Genomic DNA, 14,782 nt, shown 5'->3' on the forward strand with positions numbered 1-14,782 from the left:
ACTTCTCCCTTTTTTTCTTGATGAGTCTGGCTAATGGTTTATCAATTTTGTTTATCTTCTCAAGGAACCAGCTTTTAGTTTTATTGATCTTTGCTATTGTTTCCTTCATTTTTTTCCCATTTATTTCTGATCTGATCTTTATGATTTCTTTCTTTCTGCTAACTTTGGTTTTTTTTGTTCTTCTTTCTCTAATTGCTTTTGGTTTAAGGTTAGGTTGTTTATTTGAGGTGTTTCTTGCTTCTTGATGTAGGATTGTATTGCTATAAACTTCCCTCTTAAAACTGCTTTTGCTGCATCCCATAGGTTTTGGTTTTCGTGTTTTCATGGTCATTTGTTTCTAGGTATTTTTTGATTTCCTCTTTGATTTCTTCAGTGATCTCTTGGTTATTTAGTAGTTTGTTGTTTAGCCTCCATGTGTTCGTTCCATGTTGCTTTTGGATGGAATGTCCTTTAAATATCAATTAAGTCCATCTTGTTTAATGTATCATTTAAAGCTTGTGTTTCCTTATTTATTTTCATTTTGGTTGATCGCTCCATTGGTGAAAGTGGCATCTTAAAGTTCCCTACTATGACTGTGTTACTGTCTATTTCCCCTTTTATGGCTGTTAGCATTTGCCTTATGTATTGAGGTGCTCCTATGTTGGGTACATAAATATATACAATTGTTATATCTTCTTCTTGGATTGATCCTTTGATCATTATGTAGTGCCCTTCTTTGTCTCCTGTAATAGTCTTTATTTTAAAGTCTATTTTGTGTTACATGAGAATTGCTACCCCAGCTTTCTTTTGATTTCTGTTTGCATGGAATATCTTTTTCCATCCCCTCACTTTCAGTCTGTATGTGTCCCTAGGTCTGAAGTGTGTCTCTTGTAGACAGCATATATATGGGTCTTGTTTTTGTATCCATTCACCCACTCTATGTCTTTTGGTTGGAACATTTTATCCATTTACATTTAAGGTAATTATCGATATGTATGTTTCTATTATCATTTTCGTAATTGTTTTGGGTTTGTTATTGTAGGTCTTTTCCTTCTCTTGTGTTTCCTGCCTGGAGAAGTTCCTTTAGCATTTGTTGTAAAGCTGGTTTGGTGCTGCTGAATTCTCTTAACTTTTGCTAGTCTGTAAAGAAAATTTTAATGATGATAGAATAATTTTTCTGTGTATTAGCTATTTCACTCATGTATTTGTTCATTCATTTGCCTTATATTTATTTTTGTTATGTTCTAAGTGCTTCATTGGCTCGTGGGAATATAGTAGTAAATAAGTGAAAGGCCATCCTTACTCTCTCATAATTTTCAGTCTGCAGTAAAAAGTATCTAGTAATCTGGGGAAAGTTTGTTGAACATTATGATGAGATGACATATGCTCAGAGAGTGTGTTATAAGAGGAACTATACTGGTCTGTGGAGTCAGGAAAAACTTTCTGGAAAAGCTGTTGATGAGCTGTGATGTGCTGAATGACCAGGGTTTACAGAAAGTCTAAATGTTTGACAAAGAGAAAGAGTTTGACCAAATCTGTCAAATACATTTATCCAACCAACTAGGTCACACTTGAAGAAAAAACTGAGCTATTCCTTTTGTTTACTATGCTGAGATATATACCACTTCATTCTTCTATCCCAATATGGTTCAACTATGGAAGAAAAAACACATTGCTTAAAATGTAAATGAACCTTATGATATGTAATTTTTATTTTAATACAAATATTATTTTTTAAAAAGAATATTGATTATATTCTAGAAATGCTCAATAAAAATATTTTTATTAATAGATCATTTAATTAACAAATTTATACATTCAACATGGTTATGCCATTTTATAAACATACCATCATTATGTTCCATTAAATTACAATAGGCTCAGAGACAGTCAAGTATCATCCTGTAGCCTCACATGAGGTCTCAGGACAGTAACTTCCTCCGACGAAAAGTTCATCTAATAAATGGTCACGGAACTTGACTATTCATGGAGACCTAAGGCAAAGGAAAGGCTTCAGAGGGGAGGAAAAGAATGAAGGAAAGAAAGTATATATGAGGGAACCTCTGCAAACATCATAGAAGCTCACAATTCCATTGTCATAATCCAGAAACACTCCAATCCCACCCAGAGGCCTTTGCACATACTGAATTAAGGGTGGGGAGTTCGTGGACAGAATATAATGATTGTTCACTTTCATAGAAGATAGCAAAAATGCTTCTTCAGAATCAATACTGATAACAGTATTGCTTGTCAAGATATCTTTACAGACTCCCAGAATCCAGTTCGAGGAGTGTGTCACATCCACCTCCCAGTAATGCCTTCCGGAGGTGAAGGCCACAGCTCCCCAGGCCACAAAACTCTCTGCACCCTGGAGCTCTCTGGACACACCATGATGGTCATCTCCATATATCATAGTTGTATCATCCTCAGAAAGGCTCACATTGTGAATGGTCGTTTTCTGACTCAGAACGTTATCCACTGCAGAAAGAGCAAAAATGTGGTCAACAAGTGGGATTTCCATGGCCTGAGAGGCAGAGGCTCTCTACCCAATGAGTCTTTTCATTTTCCCTCCTCCAAGGAAATACAAAATGAAGACAAAAGGGAGTTCAGACTGGCTCTTCTGTGAAGAACAAGAGTTATAACTATCTCTACAGCACATAGAAACACCTCAAATCATATAGAAAAAGAAAAAATCATACAGACATATCATGAACTCTGTGAAGTCTGATTTAATGTCAAATTCTTGATAGTTTATTTCAGGACACATAAAATTTTATTTTTTTCTTTAGAAAACTTTTCTTGTGTCTTTTGTCTTTAACACTGTTTAATATATAGAGAGCACTTTGACAGTATGTGCGTATTTGTTGGGCTAGAGTCTCTACCTAGCAAGTTTTCAAAGCAAAAATGTTGATAGAAATCCATCAATGAATAGTTTGGAAGCTTCTAAAAGCATGTTATGACTAACCATGTTCACATATCCCTCACGTCTCAATTATTTTGAGATTGATCTAACAGCATTACAATGATTCTGCCTAAGCCAATTGTAGTCTATTTTGTCAAAAGTTAGTAATTATAGAAATAAGAAATATTCTTTGTATAATGCATGATAAACAATTGTAATATAGAACAAATTAAAACCAGCAATGCCATATATAACCTTTCAAGAGTGAAATAAACTGAATAAACATACAACATTAACTGCTACTCTGAGAACTAAATATTCTGTTTCTTTATAACTAGCTGATCAGTCCAGTTGCTCTCTTCTTGCTCAGCCTATTTCAGATGTAACTAAAAATATGTATCTTGCTTTGCATTTGCAGTAAAATATAGGTTGCAAAGTTCAGCCTTGTTCTTTGTAGCATGACTGTATTGGCAGAAAAGATATAACAACTTTGGAAAGTCATGTACTAACTTCATGTCAGAAAAAATAAAATCAAAGAAGACTTCTTCCCAAGAACCATCAAAGAAATGGAGGCCTGATCACCAAAGCGCTGACTCTTACCTCTGAAGCTGTTCAGCATGTCTAGGATTCCAGTGACAGGCCAGGAAGTGAGCTCTGGGTTCACTGGCTGAGGCTTTTGCATCTGTACCAAATCAGTCCTGTAAAAAAATGATATCAGTTACACTTCAGGGCCAAAGGTTAATCACACAACCATTACAAAAGAAGCCATTTATTATATTTTTTTATTGGAGTATAGTTGCTTTACAATGTTGTGTTAGGTTTTGCTGTACAGCAAAGTGAATCAGCTATATGTGTATATATATCCCCTCTTTTTTGGATTTCCTTCCCATTTAGGTCACCACACAGCACTGAGTAGAGTTCCCTGTGCTATACAGTCGGTTCTCATTAGCTATCTATTTTATACATAGTAGCGTATACATGTCAATCCTAATCTTCAAAAGAAGCTATTTTTAATCCTAGATATTTCATCAGAATTCTCCCATTTTTGGTTAATTGTGCATTCATTATATTCTACACTCTTGGGATTAAAAAAATATGTTACCTTACTTTTTTCCAAAATATAAATTATATCCGTTTTCAAATTCCCCGTTCATTTTAGTCATTATTCCATTTCTAGAAATTTTGAGGTTTGTTTACTCGCTCTATTCAATCTCAGGTGATGCAAAGATCCTGGGCATTTTACGGAGAGCACAAATTCAGGCAAAGCTTTTGTACTTCAGTCAGCAAGTAGTCACCAAAAGGAAGAGTACACTGAACCAGACAGCTTTGCTCTTGTCAGCACAGCGAGGGAATTCAATTCCAGCCTGACTACCCTTGTCCTGAAAGTACAACTTCCCAGTGTGCACCAGGAAGCCATTTCCTCTGAGGTCCAGCTTACAAGGGGGCTTTCAGTGATGGAACAGGTTGAGTCACTGCTACTTCTAGGAACAAAATCACAGCCCCTCTTCCCACTCTTAGGGAATCTACCTCTGTCCAGTATTATTCACCTTCCAACTCACTCAGGTAGGTTCTTCCTCTATTGCAACTGAGAAAATTTCGTTCAGTACGTTTTACTGTGGTAAGGCTAGAGAGGTGGAACAAAGTCCAGAATGTCAGAAGCCTTTTAGGTATATTTGAAATCAACCAAATGAGCAGGAAACTTCTGAGACCAAGGAGTAGGAGTCCTTCAGAACTCTTTTGAAATAAAGTAGAAAATAGCCACAAAAACAATGTTAATAGCTCAAAAAATGTACAGTCCATCTGCCATTTGTTAGGATTCCACACCTGTGGATTCAATCATGATTTGAAACTGTGAAATCTGAATGAAAAATATTCAGAAAAAAAATCAGGAAATTTCAAAAAGTAAAACTTGAAAATGCCGCACACCAGGCAACTATTTACATAGCATTTAATTTACATTATAATAGGTGTTAGAAGTAGTCTAGAGATGACTTAAAGGATACTAGAAAATGTTTGTGAGTTATTTGTACATACTATGTCATTTTGTATAAGGGATTGTACATCCTCAGATTTAGGTATGGGGGAGGGCTTGGAACCAAATCCTCATGGTACTAAGGGATGACTGTACATTTACTTCATCAAAAAGACAGAAACATTCTCAGAAATCAGAAATCTTTAGTGTAAACTCACCTTTCCAATACATTGCCCAAGTTCTGCAAGGGAAAAAGAAATGATGATGTTAATCATCAGAGTTCTGTCCTTTTGCATCTTCTTTAGTATTCTTGTTTATTCCTTTCATTAAGGTATTTATTCTCTGATTCTTCTCTAAGGAACAATTAGAGGTTATCTTAATAACAGAGCCTAAACTAAAACATGATGGACTTAGTCAAGATGCATTACAGAAGGAAGAAGGCCAGGAAGAGTCTGTGTTATGATGCAACAACATCTAGGTCTCCAATGTCACTCAGTGCCCTGTCCTATTCCCAAGGAGAGATCTCATTTATGATAACAATTAAAGCAAAACAGAGGACCATACAAAATGAATTATAGAATACATTGAAATTGATTGCCAGTTCTAATTTTTTCTAGACAATGGGCAAAACCTCAATGTATTCAGTAAGTATGGGATAACAGAGTGACAAGGGATTAAGGGAACATATATTGAAAATTATTCCAACAAAGTTAACTTTTCCTGGCTACAGAATTTTGCTGGCTTTGGATAATCAGTGTGGAGAGTCCCCCTGATCACACCGAAATAATTTTGTCCTATGTTAGCTAGTGAAAGGATTAAAAAAAAAAAACTCCCAAAAATTATCAGGCTATGAGAAATAAGGGATTGGACAAGTAAGATAATGGGAGTCAAGGAGCATCATCCCTTAGCTGAGATAAGAGTATATGCAGGTAACATTTCAATGTCATGGCAACAGTGCCCAGAATAGTACTTCTATCTCTGAGGATGGAACCTCCCTTCTCACCTGGAGCAGCTCCAAGTCAGGCTTGTGGCACATCTCAGTCAGCTCTCTGTACATTTCTTTCAGACTTTCTTTCTGTTGAGTCATTCTGAATTCACTCTCCCTGAGTTGCTGAAGAGTCTCCTTCGCTTCTTCCTCCAGCGCCTCCAGATGGAGTTGCTCCTGCTCCTGGAGAAACAAGTGGATCCTCTGATACTGAACTTTGATCATCACCTTCCGTATGGCCGCATAGTTCTGCAGAGATAGTGGATTCAAAGGTTCACTCATCCTCATTCTCAACAGAAAACGTCAAACATTATTTCCTTACTGTCATCAGGAAAGCTCTTGACAAACTTTCTACCTCACACCTCAAAGGGTCCTTCCTGTCCATCCTTCTCTATATTCCTAGTTTCTTTCCCCGTTTAAATCAAGCCATCCGAAGGATCCCAGTTTTTCTCCCTAGGAGGTTTCTTCAGGGTTCCTAGTCCATTATTTATTTTTTCTCTTACCTGAATCTTCTTTTCTTTTTGTTCCTTTGCCTGACTTTTCTAAATATATTTTTAAGTATGTAAACCCCATATTGTACAGTTTAAAAAATATTCTTTATTTTTCCTCTAGGCACTACTCTATTCCTCTCCTCTCCTTTAGAGTCACACTGAGTGCAATGTTCTCTTATCATCCATATCTAAGAAAGTTTATCCAAATCTTCAAAATTTGGACTATGAATAATTTTCATGCCCTGGTTTTCCCATATACTAGCAATATTTGAAATAGCTTGTATGGGCCTGTATATTTGTGATCACCGATATGTCATTTGAAACCACTACTTCTCCAGGGAAGAGACCACTGTCCTTTAACTGGGAACTTAAACTGAACTAAAAGTCTAAGCTAGAATTATGTCAATATTCATACAAATGAAAAGGAACATTTTCATCCTTACCTGTAATGACGGAGTTTTGTGAGTTTCCAGATTCAGATGGTTTTGCATTTCTTGTGTCATTTTCCATAAAGAGCCCATTCTCTTTAGAGGTTTCTCCTGGAAAATACCCATAAGCTTTAGTGACACAGATGATGATACTGTAAATTTCATCCCCTTAATTATGAGCAAAGGGAGTCATTGAAAAACTGGTAATTGTGATTTAAAATGAAGTGATAAGATTTTTCCACGTTAATCTAGTCTGATTCTAATATTTTGAATATCAGAAATGACAGAGATGTATCCTAGAAAATTGGGGGAACTTTACAGATGATGGAATCCATTTCCTAAGAAATTGAGACTCATATATTTATATAACCTGACTGAGAAAGCCTCAAGCTCACATCAGAAGCCAGTATGCCTGGTGCTGCCACATGCCCCAGGATGCAGCATTTCCACATGTTTGGACAATTGGGCAACAACATTGAAATGATACATTTCTATCTTGGGACCCACACTGAAAAATCTCCACCTCGACCATCTCCATCCCCATCAACTTCATTATTATCCTCATCTTTCTCTCTGATTTAGGAGGCTGTAGGTTCCTAACTGCTTTAGAAGCATCACCTACCCGGTATTCCTCAGCAGCCCATTGTATTGGACTGTGGCTGTGAGCTGCATGCTCTGGGGACTCAGAGCAGGGGCCACAGAGCAGGGTCTTGTCAACCTCACAGAAGAGTCCTTTGGCTTCTTTGTGTGTCAAGCAGATCTGCGCCTCCAAGCTGTTGGTTTGTTTAGCTGTGTCCTGTCTGGCGAGGGAAGCCAGCCTCTTGAGTACAATATTGGTTTGGAAATCTGGCTTCTCTGATAGTCCCCTGCACTCAGGGCAGCTCTTTGGAGTCTGGTCTTCCTCCCAGCAGAGGTACAGGCAGGGACGGCAAAAGCTGTGCCCACAGTCTATGGTGACGGGGTCTATGAAGTAGTTCATACAGACGGAACAGGTTAGTTCATTCTGGAAAGCTTGCATGAATCCTTTGGAATCCATGTTTCTAGAAATTAAAGAGAAAGAACAAGAGTAATCATTCTAGTAATCATTCTTTTACCCTGATTAGATAAAAAACAAAACAAAAAACAGCCTTTGGACAAAGCTTGTCTGCTTGAACTCTATCTGATTTACCTATTTGCTTACCCCCAGTACAAACCTAGAAGTGGTGAATACAGACAGATTGGGTTCATGCTATAACACAAATGATGAAATTAGAGAAGAGACTACCTAGCAACTTGATTGTTTAAAATAAGCCATGGTCTCAATCATACCTAAATTACATGGAAAAGCTTAAATATTAGAGCAAAGGCTAAGAGACAGGATGACACCAGAGTTCTTTTTAATAGATGATTGGTGCAGAAGCACAGAGAGAATCTCAATCTCTTTCTCTCTCTCCATGACTGGTACCCATACATGCACACACTTATCTCTATGCTAATGGTCTCTATGCCTCATATCTCCCAAGTGACAGATACCCTTTTCCAAAGACAAAATTGTTTACATATAATTTAAGCTTGTTCAATTTAATCAATGTTGACTGAAATTTTGGAGTACTAAAACTATAAAAAGTTGAGTATTTGCTTCCAACTTAAATAGCATAACTCCTCCTCTCAAGGAAAAAGTATACTATTTCTAGCTCAGGAAAACATTTTTTCCCAGTCTTTTCAGACCATCAGAGCACCTTCACATTTCAAACTGATGAATGTTCAAGCTACAACGATAATCAGTAAAAATCAAAATTTAAAACCAACCACCCCCCAAAAACATTATAATTTACACAGCAATTTCCTCTCTACACTAGAATATCCAGAGATGCAATTGATGGAGGCATGACCATAGACCTGTGTTATTGATATTTTCTTATATGATCAATGTCACTTCTTGGAAGTCCCTACCAGGTGATTGGATCTAGTCTGAATACATTTCAACTCTAGACTGCAAACCGAAGGCTTTCAACAGGTAGCAAATAAGACCTTACAAAAATGTATCATAATTAGTTCAATACATTTAACTCATGTTGATCTGTACAAAGACCATGTAATATCTACATTACATTCAGCATTTTAGGTGTTTTATGTGCTCCATAGATACATATAAATGGGAAAATTTAAGACCTAAAGACATCTAATACCACATAAGGTAATGAAATAAAAAGTATTAAATAACAATATTACAAATATCAATTTATTGCAATTGCTCTAGTTACAGATATTTTAAATATTGATGTCATTTTAAAAAAAACGAAGAAAACTACTTGTTTGCTTGGACAAGACCCAAGCAGGCCAAGAGGTAAATGAAAAGTATTTGCATAAGGGAAAGTAGGCATGAAGATATTTGCAATCAATTCCTTGCTTACCAGAGTCTACTGTGAGTGGTCTCACCTCTGGAAGCCTGGACGTCCTAGTAGCCCGTGGAGGTCAGGGTCAACAAGAACTCTCCAAAGCTTGGCAGCTACACACTCTCTCAGTCTACCTTGGAGAATCAGTCGCCTCTGGACAAAGGTGCTTTTTAAAGGATTAGACTCACTTGAGGCCACACCTACTTCCTGAGATTGGATACAACCTTCAGACAGGAAGGTGTGAAAACAGCTGATTGGATTTGCAGCATATAGAAAACAACACTTGAGGGGTAAGACCCTAAAAGAATACAGACTTCCTTTAGGGTAAATGTAAGAAGTTTGACCCCACACAAGTTGTTTGAAAATACATTTGAACTGAAGAAATGATTTCATGAAATGATTTTTTATTCTTCAAGCAATGACTTCATAATTGTTAAAATGTATATTCTTACTCTACTTTTAAAATTTGTAATAGCTAATGATGTTTCTAGCCATTGTTTATCTGATTATGCTTGAAAATAAAACATTAATTGGAATAATTGACACACCTACACTATATACATTTCTCATAAAAAAGGGTAACTAGGCATTCAAATGTTGTTTAAATAATTGTATATATAATAATTGGTGAAATTAACTGTGCTAAGCTTTTTCTTACCTTTAATATTTTATGAGTACTGTGGAATAAGTGGTTTATGTCCAAATAAAATCTATTGTTTGGACTCACACATTTGTAAATTTTTTTTTTTTTTTTTTGGTGGTACGCGGGCCTCTCACTGTTGTGGCCTCCCCGTTGTGGAGCACAGGCTCTGGACGCACAGGCTCAGTGGCCATGGCTCACGGGCCTAGCCGCTCCGTGGCATGTGGGATCCTCCTGGACCAGGACACGAACCTGTGTCCCCTGCATCGGCAGGCGGACTCTCAACCACTGTGCCACCAGGGAAGCCCCTGTAAATACTTTTAATCAGAATACTTTGTATATATTATGCATATAACATATACATCAATGGATATATTCATATTAAAATATAATATAGTAACTACTTATACAATATTTATGTGAATAATTATCTTTAATAAAATGAATAAAGAAAATTGGTTTTTCGTGAGGTATAATTGACATATAACATTATATAAGATTCAGATCTACAAGCTGAATGATTTGTTATTCATATATATTATGAAATAATCACCACAATAAGTCTAGTTAACATTCATCACACTACATAATTACAAATACTTTTTCTTGTGAAGAGAATTTTTTTATAATGTTCATTTATTTATTTATTTTCTTATTAGTCATCCATTTTATACACATCAGTGTATACATGTCAAACCCAATCACCCAGTTCATCACCCCCACCCCCGACCGCTTTCCCCCCTTGGTGTCCATAGGATTGTACTCTACATCTGTGTCTCAATTTCTGCTCTGCAAACTGGTTCATTTGTACCATTTTCTAGGTTCCACATATATGCGTTAATACACAATATTTGTTTTAGTCTTTCTGACTTACTTCATTCTGTATGATAGTCTCTAGATCCATCCACGTCACTACAAATAACCCAATTTCTTTCCTTTTCATGGCTGAGTAATATTCCTTTGCATATATGTACCACAACTTCTTTATCCATTTGTCTGTCGATGGGCATTTAGGTTGCTTCCATGACCTGGCTATTGTAAATAGTGCTGCAATGAACATTGGGGTGCATGTGTCTTTTTGAATTATGGTTTTCTCTGGGTATATGTCCAGTAGTGGGATTGCTGGATCATATGGTCATTCTATTTTTCGTTCTTTAAGGAACCTCAATACTGTTCTCAATGGTGGCTGTATCAATTTACATTCCCACCAACAGTGCAACAGGGTTCCCGTTTCTCCACACCCTCTCCAGCATTTGTTGTTTGTAGATTTACATGTAGCTGTCCAGTTTTCCCACCACCACTTATTGAGGAGACTCTCTTTTCTCCATTGTATATTCTTGCCTCCTTTGTCATAGATTAGGTGACCATAGGTTCATGGGTTTTTCTCTGGGCTTTCTATCTTGCACCATTGATCTATATTTCTGTTTTTGTGCCAGTAACCATACTATCTTGATTAAATGTAGTATTTTGAAGGCAGGGAGCCTGATTCCTCCAGCTCTGTGCTTCTTTCTCAAGATTGCTTTGGCTATTCAGGGTCTTTTGTGTTTCCATACAAAATGTAAAATTTTTTGTTCTAATTCTGTGAAAAATGCCAGTGGTAATTTGATAGGGATTGTATTGAATCTGTAGATTGTTTTAGGTAGGATGGTCATTTTCACAATACTGATTCTGCAATCCAAGAACATGTTATATCTCTCCATCTGTATCATCTTTGATTTTTTTCATCAGTGTTTTATAGTTTTCTGAGTACATGTCTTTTGCCTCCTTAAGTAGGTTTATTCCCAGGTATTTTATTCTTTTTGCTGTAATGGTAAATGGGAGTGTTTCCTTAATTTCTCTTTCAGAGTTTTCATCATTAATGTGTAGGAATGCAAGAGATTTCTGTGTATTAATTTTGTATTCTGCGACCTTACTAAATTCACTGATTAGCTCTAGTAGGCTTCTGGTGGCATCTTTAGGATTTTCTATATATATTATCATGTCATCTACAAACAGTGACAGTTTTACTTCTTTTCCAGTTTGGATAACTTTTATTTCTTTTTCTTCTCTGATTGATGTGGCTAGGACTTCTAAGACTATGTTGAATAATAGTAGTGAAAGTGGACACCCTTTTCTTGTTCCTGATCTTAGAGGAAATGCTTTCAGTTTTTCACCATTGAGAATAATGTTTGCTGTGGGTTTGTCATATATGGCCTTTATTATATTGAGGTAGGTTCCCTCTATGCCCACTTTCACCCTGCAATATTTTAAACACTTTATTTTGAGGATCAAATGTGCAAAACAAATTTACTGAAGAAATGACTTAATATTTTCAGCTTTCATCTCAGATACCAGTTTCCACCTTACATTTTGGTAAGTGTCCATTGAAGTGGCTGTTTCTTTGAGAGGCTTCCTAAGCCAGCCTGAGATGGGATGGGTGGTAGGTGGAGAATACATACACATATGCATACTACACACACACATAATTGCTTTTGACTTTTATAAAAACTAGAAGCCAAAAAAAAAAAAAAGCCTTTATCCAAGAAATAGATCATGGTGAGCATAACAACAAAAAAAATTCCTATAAATGCAGAAAATCTTCAAATTCTGATATATAATTTTGAGTTGGTTAAACGAGTTTTAGATGAAGGATAGTCTTTTCATTTTCCCACCTGTTATGTATCAAGGTACGGCCTCTATCTTTCTTGTTCTGCCCTGGGGGTTTAGTTCATAGCACAGTGCCTGACACACAGGGAGACTTCCACAGACATTTGTTTAATCAATGACGAGGGAAGAGCAGTTTTTGCAGCACTGCCCATATTCGTTGCAAGTTTTGACACCTTAATGGTGCTTGTAAGTGAAATCATCTTTTTCTAAATTGTCTTTCTAACAGCCCTTCACAGTACCCTGAACTCTGTGAGCATTTAATAAATTTGAATTTCAGTCACACTGTATTAGGAAGGCCGAAATGCATTCCATCCGGTTTCCAGTTCTGCTGAAATTAGCGGAGCTCGCCAGGTCCAGGAGCTCAGTCGGCCCGGCGCCCACAGCACAGCACAGCCCTCCAGCCCCAAACTCTCCCGCTTTTCGCGTTGGAGGCTGCAGGGAGGAGCGGAAGATCTGGGATCCGGGGAAGGGGTCGGTATACATACCCAGCATAAATCCACCCAGGAAATATGCCAGCGCTGTAGCCAAGCACATCCAAAGCTACGGAAGACCCTGGACTTGGCCATGGCTTCCGCAGGACTGAGAGAGAAGAGCCTGCTGGCCGAGCGAGCCTCGGGAATGCTGGCGAACTAGGGCGCGCCCAGGGGATCCAAAGAACGGCCAGGTTGCTGCCAACCTCACCCGCTGCAGCCTTGCGCAAAGCCCCGCCTCCGCCCCACAGGTGGGTCCAGAGGCGAATGGAAACTGGCAGCAAACTCCTGGCCCCTGGAGCACCCGGGGACTTCGATGGGAGAGAGGAAGCCGTGCAGGGAGAGGAGACATTCTGCTTGTTGGCAGACAACGTCCATTCTGTTGATCCTGGACAAGTCTGTGTTCCGGGGGACTACTGAAAATGTCCCTGCTTGTTCCCTGAAGAACTCTACTTACCAGCCTCTTTCCAGGAGCTGCTGAATGTTGGCAGCCAAGTGCATTTAACTACTGCTTTTCCTTCACTGTTGATCACTCTGCTGTCGGATTCTAATTTCTAACTTGGCACATTTGGGAAACATTTCTGGTCCTGGCTGCTCCCTGATAACACGTTAGTTTCTCAACAACATATAACATCGAAACTGATGGGATGTGTTCTTTGGTTCTCCCTTACCTGACCAAGTCTCCAAATTTCTGTAATTCTCAAGTTTCTTCCTCTGTGATTGGGGTTTTTGCCTACCTCACTACAATGTTGTAGGTTCAAATTGATACAATTAACCACTGAAAATGCCTTGCAACATAACTTGATGGTAGGTTTTCAACAAATGTCATCTTCCCTGCCCTCCCCCCTCCTATCACATTTCCCCCAGTATCTCTTTCTGAAAGTGATTTAAAGGTTTACAAATGGTGGTCCTCTTAAATAGGATGACTCCATCCATCCATTTTACCCTGGAGGAAATCTTTAGCAATTCCTGAAGGGATTCCTCCTATCCAACCAAAAGCAGTTTGCAGTCAGAGCAAAGATGGCTGCTGAGTGGAATATGAACAGGATAGTACATGTCTGGTTATACCCCCAATCTTCGCTGCATTGTCTGAAGCCCTGATAATCTTAGTAAAGACACTTTTATTTGTTCCTATCAAGTTGCCGGAAGGGTCTAATTTCTTTTTCTTGCACTGTAATTGTTGATAGATGTATTTGATGGTTTTTCCCTTAGCACTTCTGTAGAAGTAATGTACAATAGAAGAAATACAGGTTTCTAATAACTTTCAGACTATACTACTGAATTGGGTAACAAAGTACAGAACTCTAAAAATCTAATGGCTTCCTAAAACTGCTAACAAAAGATCAAGCTCAGCAAGAATCAATTACATTCATGATTGAATGAACTGATGAATATGACTATAATTTTTATGACTTTTTGTTTGAAATATTACTGACTTTTTAATCTTTCATTTTCATATATGAGGAAACATTTCCTCTTATGTAATGAAATATAGCAATTTGGTAAATTATACCTTTGTAAGCAGAATTGAAACATTTATATTTGTTATCCCCCCCGATCCCTCCAGAATTTGAAAACTCTTAGTGAGTATTTGTGTTTTTATGGCAATAGTTACTTACATAAATCCACTAATAATCTGTTCTCCTTTTAAGAGGGCATAATTGGAAAAATTAATTATATTACAAGGCTTTGACTAGAATGTCACATTTTAGAATATGCATCCAATCAGACATGACCAGATAGTTTTAAGGAACTAAGATTGACTTTATGGAGACATAAAGCCCCTTGGAAAATCAGCCTGGTACCTTGCTTGCAAAGTTCCCAGAAGCCTTACCAGGTGAGAAAGTAAGGTCACTTCCTGGCAGATATAAGAACCTCAGGATATTTGGGGACC

The 14,782-nt window shown here is 37.6% G+C and overlaps 1 protein-coding gene across 1 annotated transcript; it reads right to left on the minus strand.

Moving 5' to 3' along the window:
- Positions 1-1,963: 1,963 nt before the first annotated feature.
- LOC125965234 (tripartite motif-containing protein 64C-like) lies at positions 1,964-7,793 on the minus strand. Its single transcript, XM_049713835.1, has 6 exons — positions 7,380-7,793; positions 6,773-6,868; positions 5,857-6,087; positions 5,072-5,094; positions 3,482-3,579; positions 1,964-2,457 (listed from the first exon to the last, which is right to left on the minus strand). The coding sequence occupies exons 1-6, from the start codon at positions 7,791-7,793 to the stop codon at positions 1,964-1,966; spliced, it is 1,356 nt and encodes a 451-aa protein (XP_049569792.1).
- Positions 7,794-14,782: the final 6,989 nt, after the last annotated feature.

This window comes from Orcinus orca, chromosome 8, assembly GCF_937001465.1.
Source record: "Orcinus orca chromosome 8, mOrcOrc1.1, whole genome shotgun sequence".
Lineage (NCBI taxonomy): Eukaryota > Metazoa > Chordata > Mammalia > Artiodactyla > Delphinidae > Orcinus > Orcinus orca.

Coding starts and splice junctions, on each gene's coding strand:
- LOC125965234 (XM_049713835.1), bottom strand. CDS start 7,793: ATGGATTCCAAAGGATTCATGCAAGCTTTCCAGAATGAACTAACCTGT. Junction 6,088..6,772: donor ACAAAACTCCGTCATTACAG/GTAAGGATGAAA, acceptor CTATCTCTGCAG/AACTATGCGGCCATACGGAA. Junction 3,580..5,071: donor TTGGGCAATGTATTGGAAAG/GTGAGTTTACAC, acceptor ATTTTTTTACAG/GACTGATTTGGTACAGATGC.